This window comes from Carcharhinus amblyrhynchos, chromosome 12, assembly GCF_965287045.1.
Source record: "Carcharhinus amblyrhynchos chromosome 12, sCarAmb.v2.hapA, whole genome shotgun sequence".
Lineage (NCBI taxonomy): Eukaryota > Metazoa > Chordata > Chondrichthyes > Carcharhiniformes > Carcharhinidae > Carcharhinus > Carcharhinus amblyrhynchos.
Window position 1 is genome coordinate 84,963,373 of NC_137335.1, and position 18,274 is coordinate 84,981,646.

Genomic DNA, 18,274 nt, shown 5'->3' on the forward strand with positions numbered 1-18,274 from the left:
ATTTCACACCTTGGCTGGGTTATTGAATATATTCAAGGCTGAGTTAGACAGGTTTTTGATCTGCAAGGAGATTAAGGATTGTGGGGGACGGACAGCAAAATGAGTTTACGGCCACAATCAAATCAACCAGAGTAGGTTCAGAGTTTACTTGGAGTGCAAACCATGCAGATCATTTTTTAATTGTTTATATTATTGCGAATCTCCATGGGAAGGTTGGACAAGTCTCATTCACATCTTAAACCTGCTGCATTAGGAGCTCAATTAGCAGAGACTAAGTAAGCGTATTTGCATGAAGAGTGAGATCAGGATCACACCAATTCCTCTGTATCTAAGTTTACATATAGTGGTTAGACAGCTGGCAGACACACTGGAAATTTTCTTGATCTTCAAGCAAGGAAGGGGTAAAATAGGTACAAGGCAAATGGAGAAAGAACTAAAGAATACAACTTCATGTTATTCTACAAAAGAACATGTTAACTCACCTCCTTGACACCTTCATCATCCGCTTCCATGTATTTAATCAAATATTTAACGACTCTGCCTGGTGCAGGATCCCAATGGACCCTCATGTGACTATGAGTGACATTGGAAAACCAGATATTCCTCTGGTCAGTAACTGGCACTGTGGAAACAGAATGAAATAACACAGACGTCAACAGAGAAAATCAAATGACAATATTTCACAAATTAAGCCAAAAGAAAAGCAAAAGCTGAGGCTTGTCATGACATATCTCAGCGATACCATCTGGCTGACTTGATTCCGAATAAGTTTAAATTCCTCTGAACACATCTTTTCTCACACAGGGTACTGAACCAAACTCTGGCTGGAATTCTCTGCCGTACAAGCCCCGCTACCAGTGAGAATGGAGAATCTGGCACTCAGACAAACCTCCATTCATAGCAGCAGTCCCGGAGAATCCCCACTCCAAGAGAGATGTAAGAATCCAGCTCCCTGCCTCACTGCAGGACAATCCAAAGGCACGGATATGGCAGGTTCTTATCAATTCTTTTGAATTCGTCTTTCAGGTAGATTCCTTTGAGGCATATTTTTTGCAAAAGCTTATTTTTTCATTTGTTACTGTGAAATTCTTCTTTATTCTGACAGCATACAAGGATTTACAAAAGAAAATTTTTGAGGATTGACTGGAACTAATCTGGGAGCACATCATTAAACCAATCTGAACATGTCCTTGTTAAAATAATAGTTGAATATTTCTGCTCCCTTTCTATCACACCTGTTCTATTATCCTTTCTGATCCTTAACTGCTCTGTTCTTCTAGTGGACTCACATGTAATGATTTTTCAACACAAAAGAAAGACAAGCAGTATACCCTTCTCAGATGTCTCCTCTATGCCCTCTCCGTTGCCCAGTCAGGACGTTCCCCGATGCATAAGGACACCAAAATTTCTTTGCTTCTTCATGGTGCCTCTTGCAATCTGCTTCTTCTCAGGTCTAAAGCAAGTGACTGCTTCACATTCTAACTCTTTCTGCCATGATATTTCCAGCTCTCTTTTGCCTGGTCCCTTTTTAATCGTCCTGCTACCAGCTGCACAGTTTAACATTTGAAACCCCACGATCTGATATCCTAATGATAATGGGGTGTGATTTTCCCAGTTGAATAGTGCTTGAATAGTGCAGCAGGCAGGGGAATGATAGCGGGAGAGAAAAAAATAGGAATTGCGACCAGTATCCGGCTGGTCAAGATCTTCCACCTTCATTTTTGTGAATGTAATCAGCCTCATGCCAGGGGACAGCATTTGTTTACAATGATTACCATTTGTTAACAATGATATCCATTCATTTGCGAGCCCAGGACTCAATTTTCCGGGCTCGCTGAAGTTTTACCCCCACCAGTGGAGCTCCAGCAGGGATCACAAATTGTCCCCACCAATGAGGGCCAGGCGTGATGGCCTCACTGGTAGGACGAGAGGCTATTGAAGCCCCCTGGGAGGTCAGAGGAAAGGAAGTGCCCCTTGGGCAGTACCAACCTGGCAATGTCAATCTGGCACACTGGGCAGTGCCAAGTGGGCACGGCCTGTGGGGGTCGGGGCTAGTCAGAGGTGGAGCCAGACCAGGTGGGTGGGGGATGGTAGGGGATGAGGAAATAGGATGGGGTGACCTCTGCAATGTGGTGGGGGGGTTGGAGGCTGGTGGTGGGGTCAGGGATCAGATGTCAGGACCAGCAAACAGGAGACCAACAATGTCAGAGGGTGGGGGGGGGTGGGGGGTGCTTGTCAACTGAGGGATGGGCGCATGTGCACTAGCCCCCTCTGTAGCCCGATGTTGGCCTCTTTATTGGAATTCGTTCTGCCCCACCACCCCACTCCCCCAACCAGCGTAAATCCCCTAATGGCCTCTGAGATGCACAGTATTCCGTGAATTCCTTCCACCAAGCTCGCCCAAAAAATGTGCAGGAAAAAAACTACCATACTCCTGCCTGTAGGACACATTTGCCGGAATTTTACTGCCTCGCCCACCCGGGGCTCGTAAAATCCCACCCAAGGCCAGTGGCAAATGCCGTTCTGCGAACCACGCCCACCCCAATTTCAGACTGGGCGTGCCAGTAAAATTCCGGCAATAGTTTTTTCTTCGGGGGGGGGCGGGTGGTGGATTGCAATCAATGAAAAGAGATTGCAATGAAAAGAGATTGTTGAAAAGAGAGAAGTTGGAATTTCCAGCAAAGAGTTTCATATGTTTGTTCCAAATATTGCTCGGCATGTTTGGAACAAACCTTCCCTCTTCTTTGAGAGACAAATGGAAAATGGAATGGAAGTCTACAAGCTTCCAAGGTTGAGTAATAAACATATCTTACGGGTAGTTTCTTGCACACTCCGGGGATCACTGGGAACATCACCATAAAGGGCATGGATTGTAAGAGTGTACTCAGTACTGGGGAATAAATTCTCCAGCTTCAGGTCAGTGGTATCAGGACCAACTTTCAACTGTAAGAGAAATAGAAATAATTTGTAAATTTCACATATATATATATATTAAGATTAAAAAGCTGCATTATTACAAAGTCATTTTGAATCTAGGTTAAACCGATTTTAAATAAATCACGATTTGTCATTTATCATACAGGTATCACACGGCGTAACATTTACTGTATAGAATTGGATATGCTGATATGAAACATACATTCCTCAACAAATATCTCTCAAAAGCGGATGAGCTTGTCATTGTTTTATTGCTGCTTTTGAAATCTTGCTGCAAATAAATTGTCTGCCATTTCTCTGTGCATTACAACAGTGACTATGGGTGGAAATTTATGCCACCACTTACTGGCAGGTTTAAAGGTGGGTGGCTTGTTAAACCCAGTGGGCAACCTAACCCTCCCCACTCTACCCCACCACAATTATACCAGTGGCAGGGATAGCGTCAGGCAGCCCACCCACCAGTGAACCAATTGAGAAACTTAAAGTGGGCAATTATTTCCCAATTAAGGACCTCGTCCTGCCACTGCTGGGATTTAACGAGAGGCTCATGCCAAACAATTGGCCTTGCAGGTTTCCCTGTCACTGGTGGCAGGCAAGTAGGAGTGGTCTCTCCTTAATGAGCCCTCCGGCCCCACCAGTGGCCATCCCCAATGTTTAACTGCTCTCCCCCAGCCACCAAGCTACTCTTCCCCCCATGGCCAATCAATACCTGCCCCCCCACCCTCCTCTCACTAGATCTGCTAGCTGGGCTTCAGACAAGACACAACCAAACTCTTAACTAAATCTCAATACAAAGCTGCCTTCGAGTGGCCAACAGCTGAGGAGGGTTTTCCTCTTCCTTCGGGGTAGAAATCCTACCTCCAGCCTATACTTCAATGGCCATAATGCACTTTGGGATCAGATTATCTATTGAGGATTAAGTAATGGTCAGGACTGGAGAGAACTTCCCAGTTCTCCACAGAAATAGTGTTATAGTGTCTTTTGCACAACTGATAGGACCACGTAGTTGAAAACTCCATTTAAGAGACTCTGATTGAGAATCAGGATTACATGTTCAAGTTTCTGGAGTGGGGATTTAAAATCACAACCTTTCTGGGTTAGAGGCAAGAAGACTGACCACTCACTGAGCTAAGGCTGACGGATCGGAACTGAAGGAGTCCTCCCATAAATTGTTACTCAACAGTCCAAAGTACAAATGACAAATTATGTTGATGATTTTTAAATCCATGGCTGTCTTCTATGTTCCTTTGACATCACTGCCTTTCCCTTGTGAAATACTTGCCAGAGCAAAAATACTGCAGAAGTTCCACTTGTGCACTGCACAGGGGTCAGTCCATGATATCTTAGGCACTCAGTAAACATTTTATTGGAGTTTGGTTAAAGTTTAATGAGCCCACTTGGTATGCACTTACACTTTTTTTTCCACAAGAGATCAAGAAAGAAAGTTATTTAAGCTGAAAAATATTTACAGGCGTGAAACTCTTAAAGAAGGAGAGATTACTGCAAAAGATTGTGACTGTCTGAGCAATAAAACTGAATGCAATGTAATGCAGATGGTGAAAGAAGCTGGTTGGCTGTTTTATATAACACAGGATGAAATATCATGGGGCTCAGGCTCGGGTTCAATTTCATTGCCAATGACATTCGCTGTTGCTAATAGTTTTCAATAAGAAAACACTAATCCTCTCACTACTCTAAGCAGCTGTTGAACAACTTCACAGTCAAAATCAACCTTTTTCAGCAATAGCTAACCATTGTATGGGAATACTTGTTATCCAGTGGATAACATCCCTGTCTCTGAGTCAGACGCTCCACGGCTGAACACCACTCCAGGACTCGATGGCCAAACAGACCGATCAGCAACCTACAAATCCTTCCAAGCTGACAATGACAGGCGGTAAGAGTGGGAGAGTCACCTGATCAACAATGCTTGATGTGGAGTGGCACCCCTCAAACTTTGACCTCTGGCAACAGGCTAGTGACCTGTTCCAGGAAAAACTAGCCATGGTAAAAGGTCTAAGCACGTGGTTCATCTACCTCATATGTCACTGGGCACAGGAAAGAGTGAGATATACAAAATTATCTCCAATTAATCATGCACCAAAATATCATTGGATATTTTGGCAACTTCTACAATCAACTTTGAATGCAAGACTGATTTGTACCAGCTAATATTTAGTCAAAGTGAAATTACTTAAAAGGACTTGAGTATTTTCTCAAAGGTTAATGTTTCATATCAAGTGTTCTAATCCAGCCTGTCCAACAGTGGAGATGGGTCATCATTAGCCGGTGGGGTTCCCTGCTGGTACAGCTGGTGAGCAATGCAAATGGCTGTTGCCCTCAGCAGGACTGGAAGATCCTGCCACCAGAAAACCTGCCACAGGGGAACTGGAAAACCTCAGCCATTGAGATACTAAGTAAAAACAAACAATAAAAATTCAAGTCTGCTTGAGATAAACCACATCTGGGAACACAGGTTCAAATCCCATCATGGCATTTGATGGCATTTACATGACTTATGAAGAGAAAGTCATGCTTGACAAACTTGCTTGAGTTTTTTTAAGAACATAACCAGCAAGGTGGATAGTGGGAGCCTATGAATGTGGTAGATCTAGACTTCCAGAGGTGTTTGACAAGGTGCAACATAAAACACTGATCCTCCAGAAGGTGAGATCACAGGGGATTGGGGGTAGAGTACAAGATTGGATTGAGGATTGGCTAACAGAAAGCAAAGGGTCAGGAGAAATGATCCTTTCAGACTGGTGAAATATAACTAGTGGGATGCTGTAGGGGTCAGTTCTCAGACCTCAATTGTTTACAATCTTTATAAATGATCTGAAAGTGGGGATCAAGTGTAACATAGCAAAATTCGCAGATGATAATAAAATAGGTGGGGAAGCAGGCAGTAAAGAGGATATAAAGATTTTACATATGAATATAGATAAGCTAGGAGAATGGGTGAAAATGTGACATATGGAGTTTAATGTGGATAAGTGAGAGGTTACCCATTTTGGCAGAAAAAATGGAAAGACGAATTCAAAATGTGTTTGGACAGAGGGAGCTGAGTGTCTGCGTTCATGAATCACAGAAAGTCGGGATGTAGGTGCATAATAAAAAAGGCAAATGGCATGTGGGCATTTATTGCAAAGGGACTGGAGTATAAAAGTAGAGAAGTGTTGTTGCAATTGTATAGGGTGTTAGTGAGACCACATTGTGTCCTGTCTTGGTCTCCATATTTAAGGGCGATGTGGTGGCATTGGAGGCAGTTCAGAGTAGGCTCTCCAGATTGATTCAGGGATGAAAGGGTTGACGTAGGAAGAGAGATTAAACAATTTGGGCTTATATTCGTTTGAGTTTACAAGGATCGGGGGTGCTGATCGAGCTATATAGAATTTTAAAAGGGATTGACAAAGTAAATGGAGACTATGCGTTTTCTCTAGAATAAGAGGTCACAGGTATAGGTTGCAAGGAGGTGGATTTAAAACTGACAAGGAGGAACTACTTCTCGAAGTGGAACTCACTGTCCCATGGTGCAGTGGAGTCTGAACCTTTGAATGGTTTCAAGAGGGAGATAGGCATATTTCTAATAGAAAATGGGAAAAAGGGATATGGGAATAGGTGGGGAGGTGGATTTGTGACCAGGAAGAGATCAGCCATGATCTGATTGAATGACAGAGCAGGCTCAAAGGGCTAAGAACATAAGAACTAGGAGCAGGAGGAGGCCATCTGGCCCCTCGAGCCTGCTCCACCATTCAACAAAATCATGGCTGATCTTTTTGTGGACTCAGCTCCACTTACCCGCCCACTCACCATAACCCTTAATTCCTTTACTGCTCAAAAATGTATCTATCCTTGCTTTAAAAACATTCAGTGAAGTAACCTCAACTGCTTCACTGGGCAGGGAATTCCACAGATTCACAACTTTTTGGGTGAAGAAGTTCCTCCTCAACTCAGTCCTGGATCTACTCCCCTTTATTTTGAGTCCATGTTCCCTAGTTCTAACTTCAAATAGGCTAAACTTGCCTACTTCTGCTCCCTATTTCTATGTTCCTATATGCAATTAATTAATAATCTAAAATTAAAATCTAGTCTCAGTTTCAGGTGATAACTATATAAATTACGGTTAATCATATACTGTTAGGAGGAGTTGGTTGGATGATCACTTGAACACATCTAAAAGAGACAGTTGTTTCATTCCTTGATATAATAATGATTAATCTGGACTTTCAATCCAGCAACTTGAATCTAAATCTCCATAGAACCAAGATTCTTATTGTCCCATTTGTTGTTAGATGTGGGGAGGACAAATAAAAGACACTTGCAAGTTGATTCCAAATACTTTCCCTAAACAGGTTCAGGCAGTGGGCAGTTGAGGAGATGGTTTTACTTGACTGACTACCTCTTTTCTGTGGTTACATCTGTGCCAGGGTCCAGGAGTCCCTGGAGACAGAGCACGTTACAGTGTCCCTTTAAGAGATTGTTGACTTAATTATTGTTTGCTCAAAAAATAGGAGAAGAGGCACTTACTGCCACTGATATGGGAATGGAGTCAGGAGATATATGCCTGCAATACTTCACTCCGTGAATAAATACATTCCAAGTGGAGACTGGCTTTGGTTTCTTCCTTCACTAACTGGCTATCAGGAATATAATGATGGGGACCATAAAACTACCACCATTTATCGTTAAAAACCATTGGTTCACTGATGTCCATTAGGGAAGGAAATCTGCTGTTCTTACCCAGTCTGGCCTACATGTGACTGCAGACCGACTGCAATATGGTTGCCTCTTAATATCCATTTGAACTAGCTGAGTAAGCTATTCAGTACAAGGAGGTGGCTCATCACCATCCAGGGGCAAATATCCCATGAAAGAAAATATTGCAAGTTTCTGAATCTGGTCCTCTCCAATAACAGTCCAGTCTCATAAACACCAAGCCAACATACAGCATAACTCCACGTTATAGATATTTTTAAGTGCTCTAGATTGCTCGCTTCACAAGCATTTTTAGGGCCTCTTGAGGAGGATTATTTATTTTTTGTTTTGTTCTTTCAACTAAATTCAGCATGTGTCAGCAAGCATTCCTGCTGGTGGTGAGAAAGAACTCTTCTAAAAGCTGTTTACATCTCTCCACCAGGAGTTATTTTACGCAGGCTACTTACCAACTTGTTGACTATGAAGAGTTGAAAACGAAAGGAAAGCTTTCATCAAACAGGTCCTTTGAGACTGCCTATTGATCTAAGCTTGTTTAACAACATTGAAACTTTTGACAAAGCTGTAATCCATTTGCTTGTCACTCCAACTTTACTGATTAGTTTTGTCAGTCACCTGCTGAGAATCAGTGTCCTATTTTTGGCATTTATTGAGTGCATGGAGAGGGCTGTAGTTTATACTGAAGACAGGTTCTTTGCCCCCCAACACATATCTCAGGGGCAGCCCACCTTCACTTAAGCAGCTCACCCTACCTTAATTTTTGGGCAACAGCACTTTAATTGGGATGAGGCAGAACTTCATTCCATCGCCAGGAGGATGTGACGCCAATCGGAGGCAGGCAGCTCTGAACATTGGCGATGTCAAACAGGAGTAATTTCGGGAAGCTGCCAGTCTTACCCAATCTGAGCTTATTTTTGACTCGAGTCCCACACAAATATGGTTGGCTCTCAGCTTCCCTCGGAAGTGATCGAGCATGCTGTTTAGTTGTACAAAACCACTGCGGTTGAAGGGGAATTTCTACCACAACCATCACCTCCTTAGGGACAGCTAGGGGATGGGCAATAAACACAGGCTTTCTCATCCTGAGAACAAAAAATAAAAAGTGTCTTTGCTTTCTCTTCAGTCCATGCACTTAAAAAAATGGATCCTTGGATAATACAGAAGCTAGTAAGAGCAAATTTTTGTCTGAATGATTATGAAGATAGATATTTATAGATAATGCTTCAGGAGCCATAGAATTTCAGCAGTATTGTTTGATACCTCTTTCTCTACAGTTGGTATGCTGGCATTAATTGGTGCGTAGAGTAGCATATAGCCTGAGGCTCCACTAGCTGGCTCCCATCTGACATTCATTGTGGTTGGAGTAACATCGTAGACATTTAGTGTTCTCACAGCAGGAATGGGCACTGTTAATGAAAGCATTAACAATTATAATGAAGCAATCACTGAGAAAATAAGTTTTCTTTGTTAGTCCATCATCAAAGAATTAATTGTGGTATCTTAGATACAATTCCATTTTCAAGACTGATTTTCTGACTTTGCCCGAACCTTGAAATTCCAGGCAAGGCATTCTGAGAGATTACAACAACACTGACAGCAATGGACCAAAAATCAGAGGTGGAAAATCACTGGGCTAGTGTCAGACTCAGAGACTCCCTGATCAGGGGGGGCTGAGTTAGATGCAGAGCTCCCTTTTCACTGCCCCAGCAATGTGCCTCAACCTGACTGCTAAAGTGCATGTCTGGCTCTATAAGTTCTGTTTGCCACATCAACTCTCCACTGAAGTTTGGACACATATTTAATGCCAAGAACCAGAGGTGACTCAGATTACAATCTTTCTGGGCTAAACTGAAAACTCATTCCCTAGCCCACTGGACAAAAGCTTTGCTCCTGACCTTGTAGCCCACGAATTCAACCCTAACATAGCACATTGCAAAAATCAAGAAACTGGGTAATTTTTGGGATATTCATAGAACGCTACAGTGCAGAAGGAGGCCCTTCAAGTCTGCACCAAACACAAACCCACCCAGATCCTACCCCCATATCCCTACATATTATACCCATTAAACCCTCTAACCTATCCCAGGACACTAAGGAGCAATTTCTTAGCATGGCCAATCAACCTAACCCACACATCTTTGGACTGTGGGAGGAAACCAGAGTACCTGGAGGAAACCCATGCAAACACGAGGAGAATGTGCAAACTCCACACTGACAGTGACCCAAGCCAGGAATCAAACTCAGGTCCCTAGAGCTGTGAAGCAGCAGTGCTAACCACTGTGCTACCGTGCCACCCACATAATGGCATGAAAGCTGCCGGATTCATAGAATCATAGAATCCTCACAGTGCAGATGGAGGCCAATTGGTCAATTCTCCAACAAAGCATCCTACACAGGCCCACTCCCTTGCCCTAACCCTGTAATCCCTCATACACCACTGATCTCCTTACCCTACACACCTTTGGACACTATGGGGCAAATTAGCGTGGTTAATCCACCTACCCTGCATATCTTTAGAAACCGGAGCACCCAAAGCAAATCTACACAGACATATAGAAAATGTGCAAACTCCACAAAGTCACCAAAAATAGAATTGATCCTTGGCCCCTGGCACTATAAGACATCAGTGCCAACCACTGTGCAATAGGTTTGGTGAATAAACCTAAATGGTTCTTTCAGGGAGTGCAGCCTACCAGCACTACCTAGTCTGGCCTACAGATAAATTCAATGTCACACCTTATGTTTGATTCTTAATTTCCTCAAGGAAATGGGCTCAATGGTAAAAACTAGATGGCAAGCCAAAGAAAGAGCAGGAAATTAAAAAGGACATAAATGAGCTCAATTCTTGGTTTAATATTCATTATCCTTTCCCTTGCCTTTCATTGAGCGAGGAATTTCACTTAAGATATCAGCGAATATGAAGTGAGACTGAGTGTTGTCTGGAAAAACATAGAGAATTTGGAGGGAAGAAAGGGCACGGGAAGTGCAAGTGGGTTCTAACATTCACAGCAGCTCAAAATTAAAAGGAATAGCTACAGGGGCACCAAAAACAAATTGTGTGACAGATTTTTTTTAGGGAGAAATGTCAGGCATTTTTTTCCGCAACATCAATGGACTTAAATAACTCATGTTCCAATGAACGTTTTGCCAAGCATTTTCAAATGCATCAATTAAAAAGGTTTGAAAACACAGACCTTAATAGAAATAGCAAGAACAAAAGAAAGATGATAATATCTTACTCACATGTGGTCTCTGTTCCTGAAAGAGGTTCACTGACCTCTCCTTCCAGCAATCCATACACATTCACAATATACTCTGTGTCGGGCTGCAGGTTTGTCAGCACTGTGGTCTTGGTTCTTCCACTTACTAGAACCTAAAACAGCACATTGCCCCCATTAAAATTCTGTGAAATGGAACAGCTGCAGAATGCAAGCAAAAGTAGGAAGCCTGTGCCCACTCTATGTTTGGAGCTTTGAATCTAACCTCCGAAATATTAGTAACCAAAATGTCCACACAAAATTCCCAAGTCTATAACTTTTCTGAAACCTTTTGAAATAAATAACTTAGTGCCTTTCTGGAAACAGTAGGAAGAGGAATTATAAGGTAATGAACACACTAGCATATTTGTAAGATTATACAGCAGGACATGAAAAAGATATGGGCCTCAGGTGCCAACCCCATTTCATATTCCCACGACAGTAAGTTTTAGTTTGCACCCATTCGAGTTTCCAAAGTTGGAGGGGTCCTGGTGTTCCAAGCAACAATGTTAAAATGAAGCATTAAGCTCTCTTCTTAGTTCCATGAACTGAAAGGAGAGTGTGACCATATACATGTTGAATATACAGTTGGATGACTTTCCCACTTCAGTGCTGCCACTTTAGTGTTTCCCCTGCACAATGTGCAGTGCAATACACTGAGTGATGACAGGAGAGGGAGCCAAATGTAAAATAAGCATTTACCACTGGGTACAACTGACCCAATTTGACTTCTCAGCTGTTGTTCTCTCACAAACATGGCCCTCTCCAAATAGCTGTAATAATCTGATTGCTTGTGCACCACATGGAAAATCAGCCAACTAACCTCTTCAGTTCTCCCTCCGCTCACGGGTTGGTATTTCACACTATACCGATCAACGTTTGAATCGGAGTGATCCCAGGATACTCGGAAGGAGCGATGAGTTGCCTCAGAGGTAACCAGGTTTGTTGGAGGATTCAATTCATCTAAAGCAACAAGTATTAAGAGAGAATATCAGTAAAAACTTTAGATTAGAAAAGACCATTAACCCCTTTTCACTCTGCCATCTACCTGCCTCTTGTACTCCACCAAGCAACTTGCTAAAGCTTCCACAGCAGCGCGACACAAACCCTGCAACTAGAAAGGCAGGGGCAGCAGTTGCATGGAAGAACCATCACCTCCCAGCACCCCTCCAAGTCAGATATTGTCCTGAATTGGACGAGAATTGTCTTTCCTTTATCATCAACTGATCAAATGTCTTTACCTCTCTATTTAGCAGCACTGTGTCAGAAACTCCATCACCCAGGCTGCAGAGGTTTAAAAAGAAGGTCCACCAGCATCTTCGCAAGAGCAACTAAAGATGGATATTAAATCTTGGTCTTGACATCAACACCCATATCCAGAGAATAAATTTTAATAACATTATCACCCATTCAGTACAGACATATTCCTTATTACCTGTTTAAAATACTCTCAGTGGTTTAGATTGATGGCCTTGGTGAAAATAAATTATCTGTTTACTTTATTGACACTGTATTAATATTTATTTACACTAATGAGATTGCAGCTTAACCATTTTCACTCAAAATTTATGCATCTTGATTTTCTACAAATTTTCTTGTACCTTATACAGGTGGGGCAATCTTCATCAATCATTAGGGACAATATGGTGATTGACCCCAGTCATATAGAGATTACTCAGTCCACATTTTTCAGTCATCTTCATTTTTTGCCTCAGAAACATGGAATTGTTAGAGTGCAGAAGGGGGGTTTTTGACTCATTGTTCCTGCTCTGGCTCTCCAAGCAAGCATTCGTGGCTGAGTGCCATTCCTCATACTATTACATATTGTTTCTATTTAAGTAATTATCTTGAATGCCTTGATTGAACCTCCCTCCACCACATTTCCAGGCAGTGCATTCCAGACCCAAATCACATGTTGTGTGAATAAGATTTTTAACACATCACATTTGTTTCATTTGCAAATCACTTTAAATCTATGCCCTTTCGCTTTAGATCCTTTTATGAGCAGGAACAGTTTTTTTTCCCCATCTACTCTGTCGAGCCCCTCACAATTTTGAACGTCTCTATCAAATCTCCTCTTCACCTTCTTCTCTCCAAGGACAACAATCATAACCTCTCCAATCTATCCTCATAACTGAAGTTTATCATTCATTCTGGTAAACTTCTTCTGCACTCTCTCCACTGTATTTACATCCTTCCGATTGTGATGATACTGTGCTGTTAATATATCTTATGTGTGAGGAGGATTGCTTTAAGCTTCAGTGTTTTGTCACAGTCAGTTTGGATCTGGGAGGAATACATCAGATGCTGATAAGCATTATAATTATTCATTTTAGCCATTTAAGTGTTTATTTAGCAAAAAGGCTAAATGAGCTTTTGTTTACCAAAGAAGAGGACCCTTGGGATGTTTCCTTGAATAAAGTAATGGAGTTAGGTATACAGGATCATAGAGTCATGTGATATTAGAAATGGAAGAAGCTAGGTTTGTAGCTTTCTGAGTTCAGTTGCTGGACAGGGTAAAGATAGCAGTCTATAATCAGTACTCGCTCTCTCTATAAAATCCCTCTGGAAGTTCCAATGCCGTTAATAGAGGTTACAGCAAGTATGCCTGGATTTGCTAACTATGTTTAAAGTGGGGTGTAAGTTTTAAGAGACATATTGCTTAATTGGAACGGAAGAGTAATAATTTAGAAGTTAACAGTTGTTTCTTTTCATGTTTACAGATTGTTCAATGGCTAAGAATTAAATTGTTTTATTTTGTTAGAGTTATATTTAAACTGTGTTATGAATAAAGTTTGTTTTGTTAAAATAGATCCCTAATTTGCCAGTGGAATTACTCCTGGAATAAACCATCCTTTCCTCTCATTTATACCAAAATAGAAAAATTGTGAGGGTCTACTCTGACTTCAAATATAGCTTGATGATTCTGATCTGATAGCCTAATACTATCATAGAACATAGAACACTACAGCACAAACAGGCCCTTCGGCCCATAAGTTGCGCCGATCATATCCATAATTCATATTAATTTGACACCCAGAACTGTACACAGTATTCCAGCTGAGGTCTAACTAATGTCTAGTATAAGCCCAGCATAACCTCCATGCTCTTGTACTCTATGCCCCTATTAATAAAGCTCATGTTACTATATACTTTATTAACTGCTCTCTACACCTGTGCTGCCTCCGTCAATGATCTATGCACACATACACCCAGATCGCTCTGCTCCCACATTCCCTTTAAGAATTTTACCCTTCATTTTTTATTGTCTTTCCATGCTCTTGCAACCAAAATGTATCACTTCATATTTCTCCGCATTGAACTTTATCTGCTACCTATCTGCCCACTTAACCAACTTGACTATGTCCTTTTGAAATTCTACTTTGTCCTCTTCACAGTTTACAATACTGACTTTTACTTTGTGTTCATGGAGATGACTGACACCAACACTAAGTAATGCGCTAGCTTTCATGTTGACGACTCATGTTAGGATCAAGAACCCTCAGCTCAGTTACTTTGTGCATTCTAGACAGAGCACTCTTCCTTCTACACTGCCCCATCACTCCTAGTGTAACATCCAGCTACCTACATCATCCATTCCAAACCTTTCCTATTTTGATGGGCAGGGGAGTTATCCCCAGTTTCCTAGCTAATATTTAACCTTCAGTCAATATCACTGTATGGTCATTTTCCCAATGCATTTTGTGGAAACTTGCAGTGCCCAATGTGGCTGTCAGTTTCCTATATTATCCAATGACTATACTTTAAAGGACTTTTTTTTATTAATTGGAAAAAATATTTAGACATTCCAAGGTTATGAAGGATGCTATATAAATTCAATTTTTTTGGCCTTCCGTTGGAGATGAAGGACCAAAATGAATAAAGTTAAGTTGCTTCAGCCTTTGACCTTCGTCTCATGATATGTTTAGGCCCAATTCCTATTCAACATTAAGTGGGGCTCACACAGCTACTTTACCACTAATGCTGCCTTCAAGGACTTGACTTCCTCAGTCCTCCTAAACTTTGCCAAGATAGTACACAAAAGGATTTTTCATAAGTGTTACATCAACATGAAATATCTTTCTTTCAATGTGGCCCTAATGGGGAAGACCAGGAAAAACATTGTTACATAGTAAAAAAGTCCACAGAATAATCAGAAAGACACCAATAGTTGGCAACAGATCATCACTCCGATGCTGCACCTTGACTCCTGAATCTATTTAAGAACAAAAAGAACTGTAGGGCTGTGGGGAAAGAGCAGGGGAGAGTGATTAACAGGATAGTTCTTGCACAGGTACCATCGGCCAAATGGACTCTTTCAATACTATATGATTGTTTGCACAATGCTTATTAAAATCAAAATATCAAAAGGTATTTCATACTTGGCCCCTTCACACTGTTGCAGAGGTTCGTGGTGAGATCATCAACGATTTCGACAAGCAGGGCAAATTCAGCCACATTGTACATATGGATGCTATCCGGATCAGTCGCAATCAGTTTCAATTCAGCTTCATCAGCATTCTTAATACCTAAAAAAGTACATCAGAACAGATAATGATCAGTACTCATGAGGAGACGGGAACATAATGATGATATCACTGGACTAGAAATCCAGAAGCCCAGGCTGGGGATAGGGGGTTCGAATCCCACCATGGCACTGATGGAATTTAAACTTAATTAATAAATTTACAATTAACAGCTGGTCTCAGGTAATCATGAAACTATCATCGATTATCATTAAGTTCACTAACGTTTTTTAGGGAAGGGAATCTTCTGTCTTTACCTGGTGGGTCTACATGTGACTCCAGAGCCACAGCAATGTGGTTGGCTCATAACTGCCCTCAGAAATGGCCAAGCAAATCACTCAGTTTAAGGACTATTTGGGATGGGCAACAAATGCTGGCCTTGCTGGTTAAGGAATTAAAATAATTTTAAAAATTAATGAAAGGTACAGCACAATGACCTCACATCTTGAATTCTTTCTATGGTCCCTTCTCACTCAAAATTTCTTTCACCCATCTTTAGTTCTGGTGTATTCCATGTAATATTCTTTAACCAGCCTCAGGACTCTGCAATTCTCTTCCACTCACTTTACACCCCACCCCAACCCCGCCTCTCCCCGGCTTCTAAAGCTTTATCCTATCTATGACCAATCTCCTCATCACATTTTTCCACAGTTCATCCTCAGTATGTACCACCCCATCACCAACACCTTCCCCCAATAAAAGTTTGTTCAGGCATTTTATTAGCAGGGGTGATGGAACCAAGAACTGAAGTGGACTCAGCAACATTTTCAATTCAAGGAAGTGCCTGAGAGGTTGTGCATTCAGAGCGACGATTTCCACTGCTCCATATTCAGGACTCAATACTCAGCACATGGAGCATTTAATATGATTCACTATAAATTACAAATTTTGCAAATCAGCCCGATTGCAATGCGTTTTAGTTATAAATCAATACCACAGGCACTAACTTAGTTGCACATGGCAATGCAACAGTTATGTTACCGGACTAGCAATCTGATCTGTCAATGACCAATATACCCAAATGTACTGTTTCCCATAGGAGGGAATGCTTAAACCCCCATTGAAAGAAGGTGGGAGCACAGTTCCATAAAAATCTATAGGGGACAGATTTCTACTTCCATTTCTTCACTGGGAGAGATTTGATTATTTCATAATTTTCTGCTATACCAATTTTCAATCCTCACAGAAAAATAATCAAAATATGAATGCAATTTATTATAAGGTTTCCTATAGAAGGTAAGAGGTGAAAGGGAATCTCCATTGATTTTGTTATCTCAAACACTGAAATTTAGTTGAATAGTTAGGAGTTGTTATCTTTCATTTATTTTAAAGGCTGCCATCTATGAAACCCAGCTTCAAACCCTTACATCTGGAGAAATAATGATTAAATCCCACCACATCAGCTTGAGAGGTTAAACTTAGTTTTCTAAAAAAAAATGGAAATTAACAAGAACAATATGCTAAAGTGTCAGATTGTCATGGAAACCCAACTGGTTCACAAGTGGACATGGTATTAGGTTAGACTTGTGATAACAATATTACACTGACTGGTTGAGTTCAGAGAACGGGCCGCTTATCACACAGACTGTTCTGCCCGACTTATTTTCAATACTCGACATACTTTCCAAAATCCTCGAATTCATACCATATCAACTTACCAACAGCATACAATTCCACTCCGATAGCGCGCAAAGTTTCAGAAGGAATACCAACATCATCTTGTGATTTGCCATCTGTGATGAGGACACCAATTTTGCGTGCATTTGGACGAGCACCTGCTTCAGGCTTGAAGTTGTTTTCCAATATGTACTTCAAAGCCATGCCTGAGGCAAACAACAAAAGGCAACTTGCGTCAATGATTGAGCGAAAATTCATTGAGAGGTAAAATTGTACTGGTAATTGGTTGAAGGCTTTGACTAAGAGTTAGTATTTATTCCTCTGAGTTACATGGTGAAGGGTTCAATCCCTGTGTTTGCAGATCAGGATATGATCTCTGAACATTGAAAGGACAGCCTGTGGGGGATTCATATCCAAAAGGAGTAATCACTATTTCCACCTCTGAGCCTCCCCTCCAACACGGGAAATCAGTCAATATTCCCAAATGTACTTTTTCCCATTAGAGGAAATGCTTAAACCCCATTGAAAGAAGATGGGAGCAAAGATGCCAATTTCCAATCCTTACAGGAAAATAAAATATCAATGCATTTTATTGTAAGGCTTCCTATAGGATGCAAGAGGTGAAAGGGAATCTCCATTGATTTTGTTATATCAAACACTAAAATTTCATTAAATATTTGAGAATTGTTATCTTTCATTTATTTTAAAGGCTGCCACTGATGATGCCCAACTTCAATCTCCTTTATATCTGGAGAAATTATGACAAAGGCATACTGTTCATTTATTTTTCAGAGATGTTAGACAATGGCCAATGAGATATGACAGGGTTACAATACAGAATTATATTGTAGGTTTATAAAGCTCCCGAGCCTATTTAGTGTACTGTGTTCAGCAATGGGCACCAATCCTCAGAGAGGAGTTTTTTTGACTTGGAGGGGGGCACAGTTGTTGGTTCACTAGAATAACACCATGAGTGCAAGGGTTAAATTATGAGAAGAGGGTACACTGATTTGACTTGCATTATCTTGATTACAGAAGATTAAATACCTTCTGAGTTATTTCAGTTGTTTAACGAGGTTGGTAAGGTAGATAGAAACTATTTCTGCTGGTGGGGAAATTCAGAACAGGAGGCTTAATCTTAAAATTAGATTGAACTCATAGAATCCCTACAGGACAGAAGGAGGCCATTTGGCCCATCGAATCTGTGTCGACTGTAATCCCACC

General features: G+C 41.2%; 1 protein-coding gene across 1 annotated transcript in view; it reads right to left on the reverse strand.

The window, feature by feature from the left end:
* The window catches only part of col12a1a (collagen, type XII, alpha 1a), a 257,960-nt gene that overhangs the window by 153,507 nt on the left and 86,179 nt on the right, over positions 1-18,274 (reverse strand). Inside the window, exons 19-25 of the mRNA XM_080200857.1 lie at positions 17,092-17,256; positions 15,290-15,436; positions 11,731-11,870; positions 10,894-11,023; positions 8,911-9,056; positions 2,814-2,943; positions 483-622 (exon numbers count right to left, since the gene is read on the reverse strand). Coding sequence (XP_080056983.1) covers positions 483-622; positions 2,814-2,943; positions 8,911-9,056; positions 10,894-11,023; positions 11,731-11,870; positions 15,290-15,436; positions 17,092-17,256 — 998 coding nt within the window. The remainder of the gene's footprint in view (positions 1-482; positions 623-2,813; positions 2,944-8,910; positions 9,057-10,893; positions 11,024-11,730; positions 11,871-15,289; positions 15,437-17,091; positions 17,257-18,274) is intronic.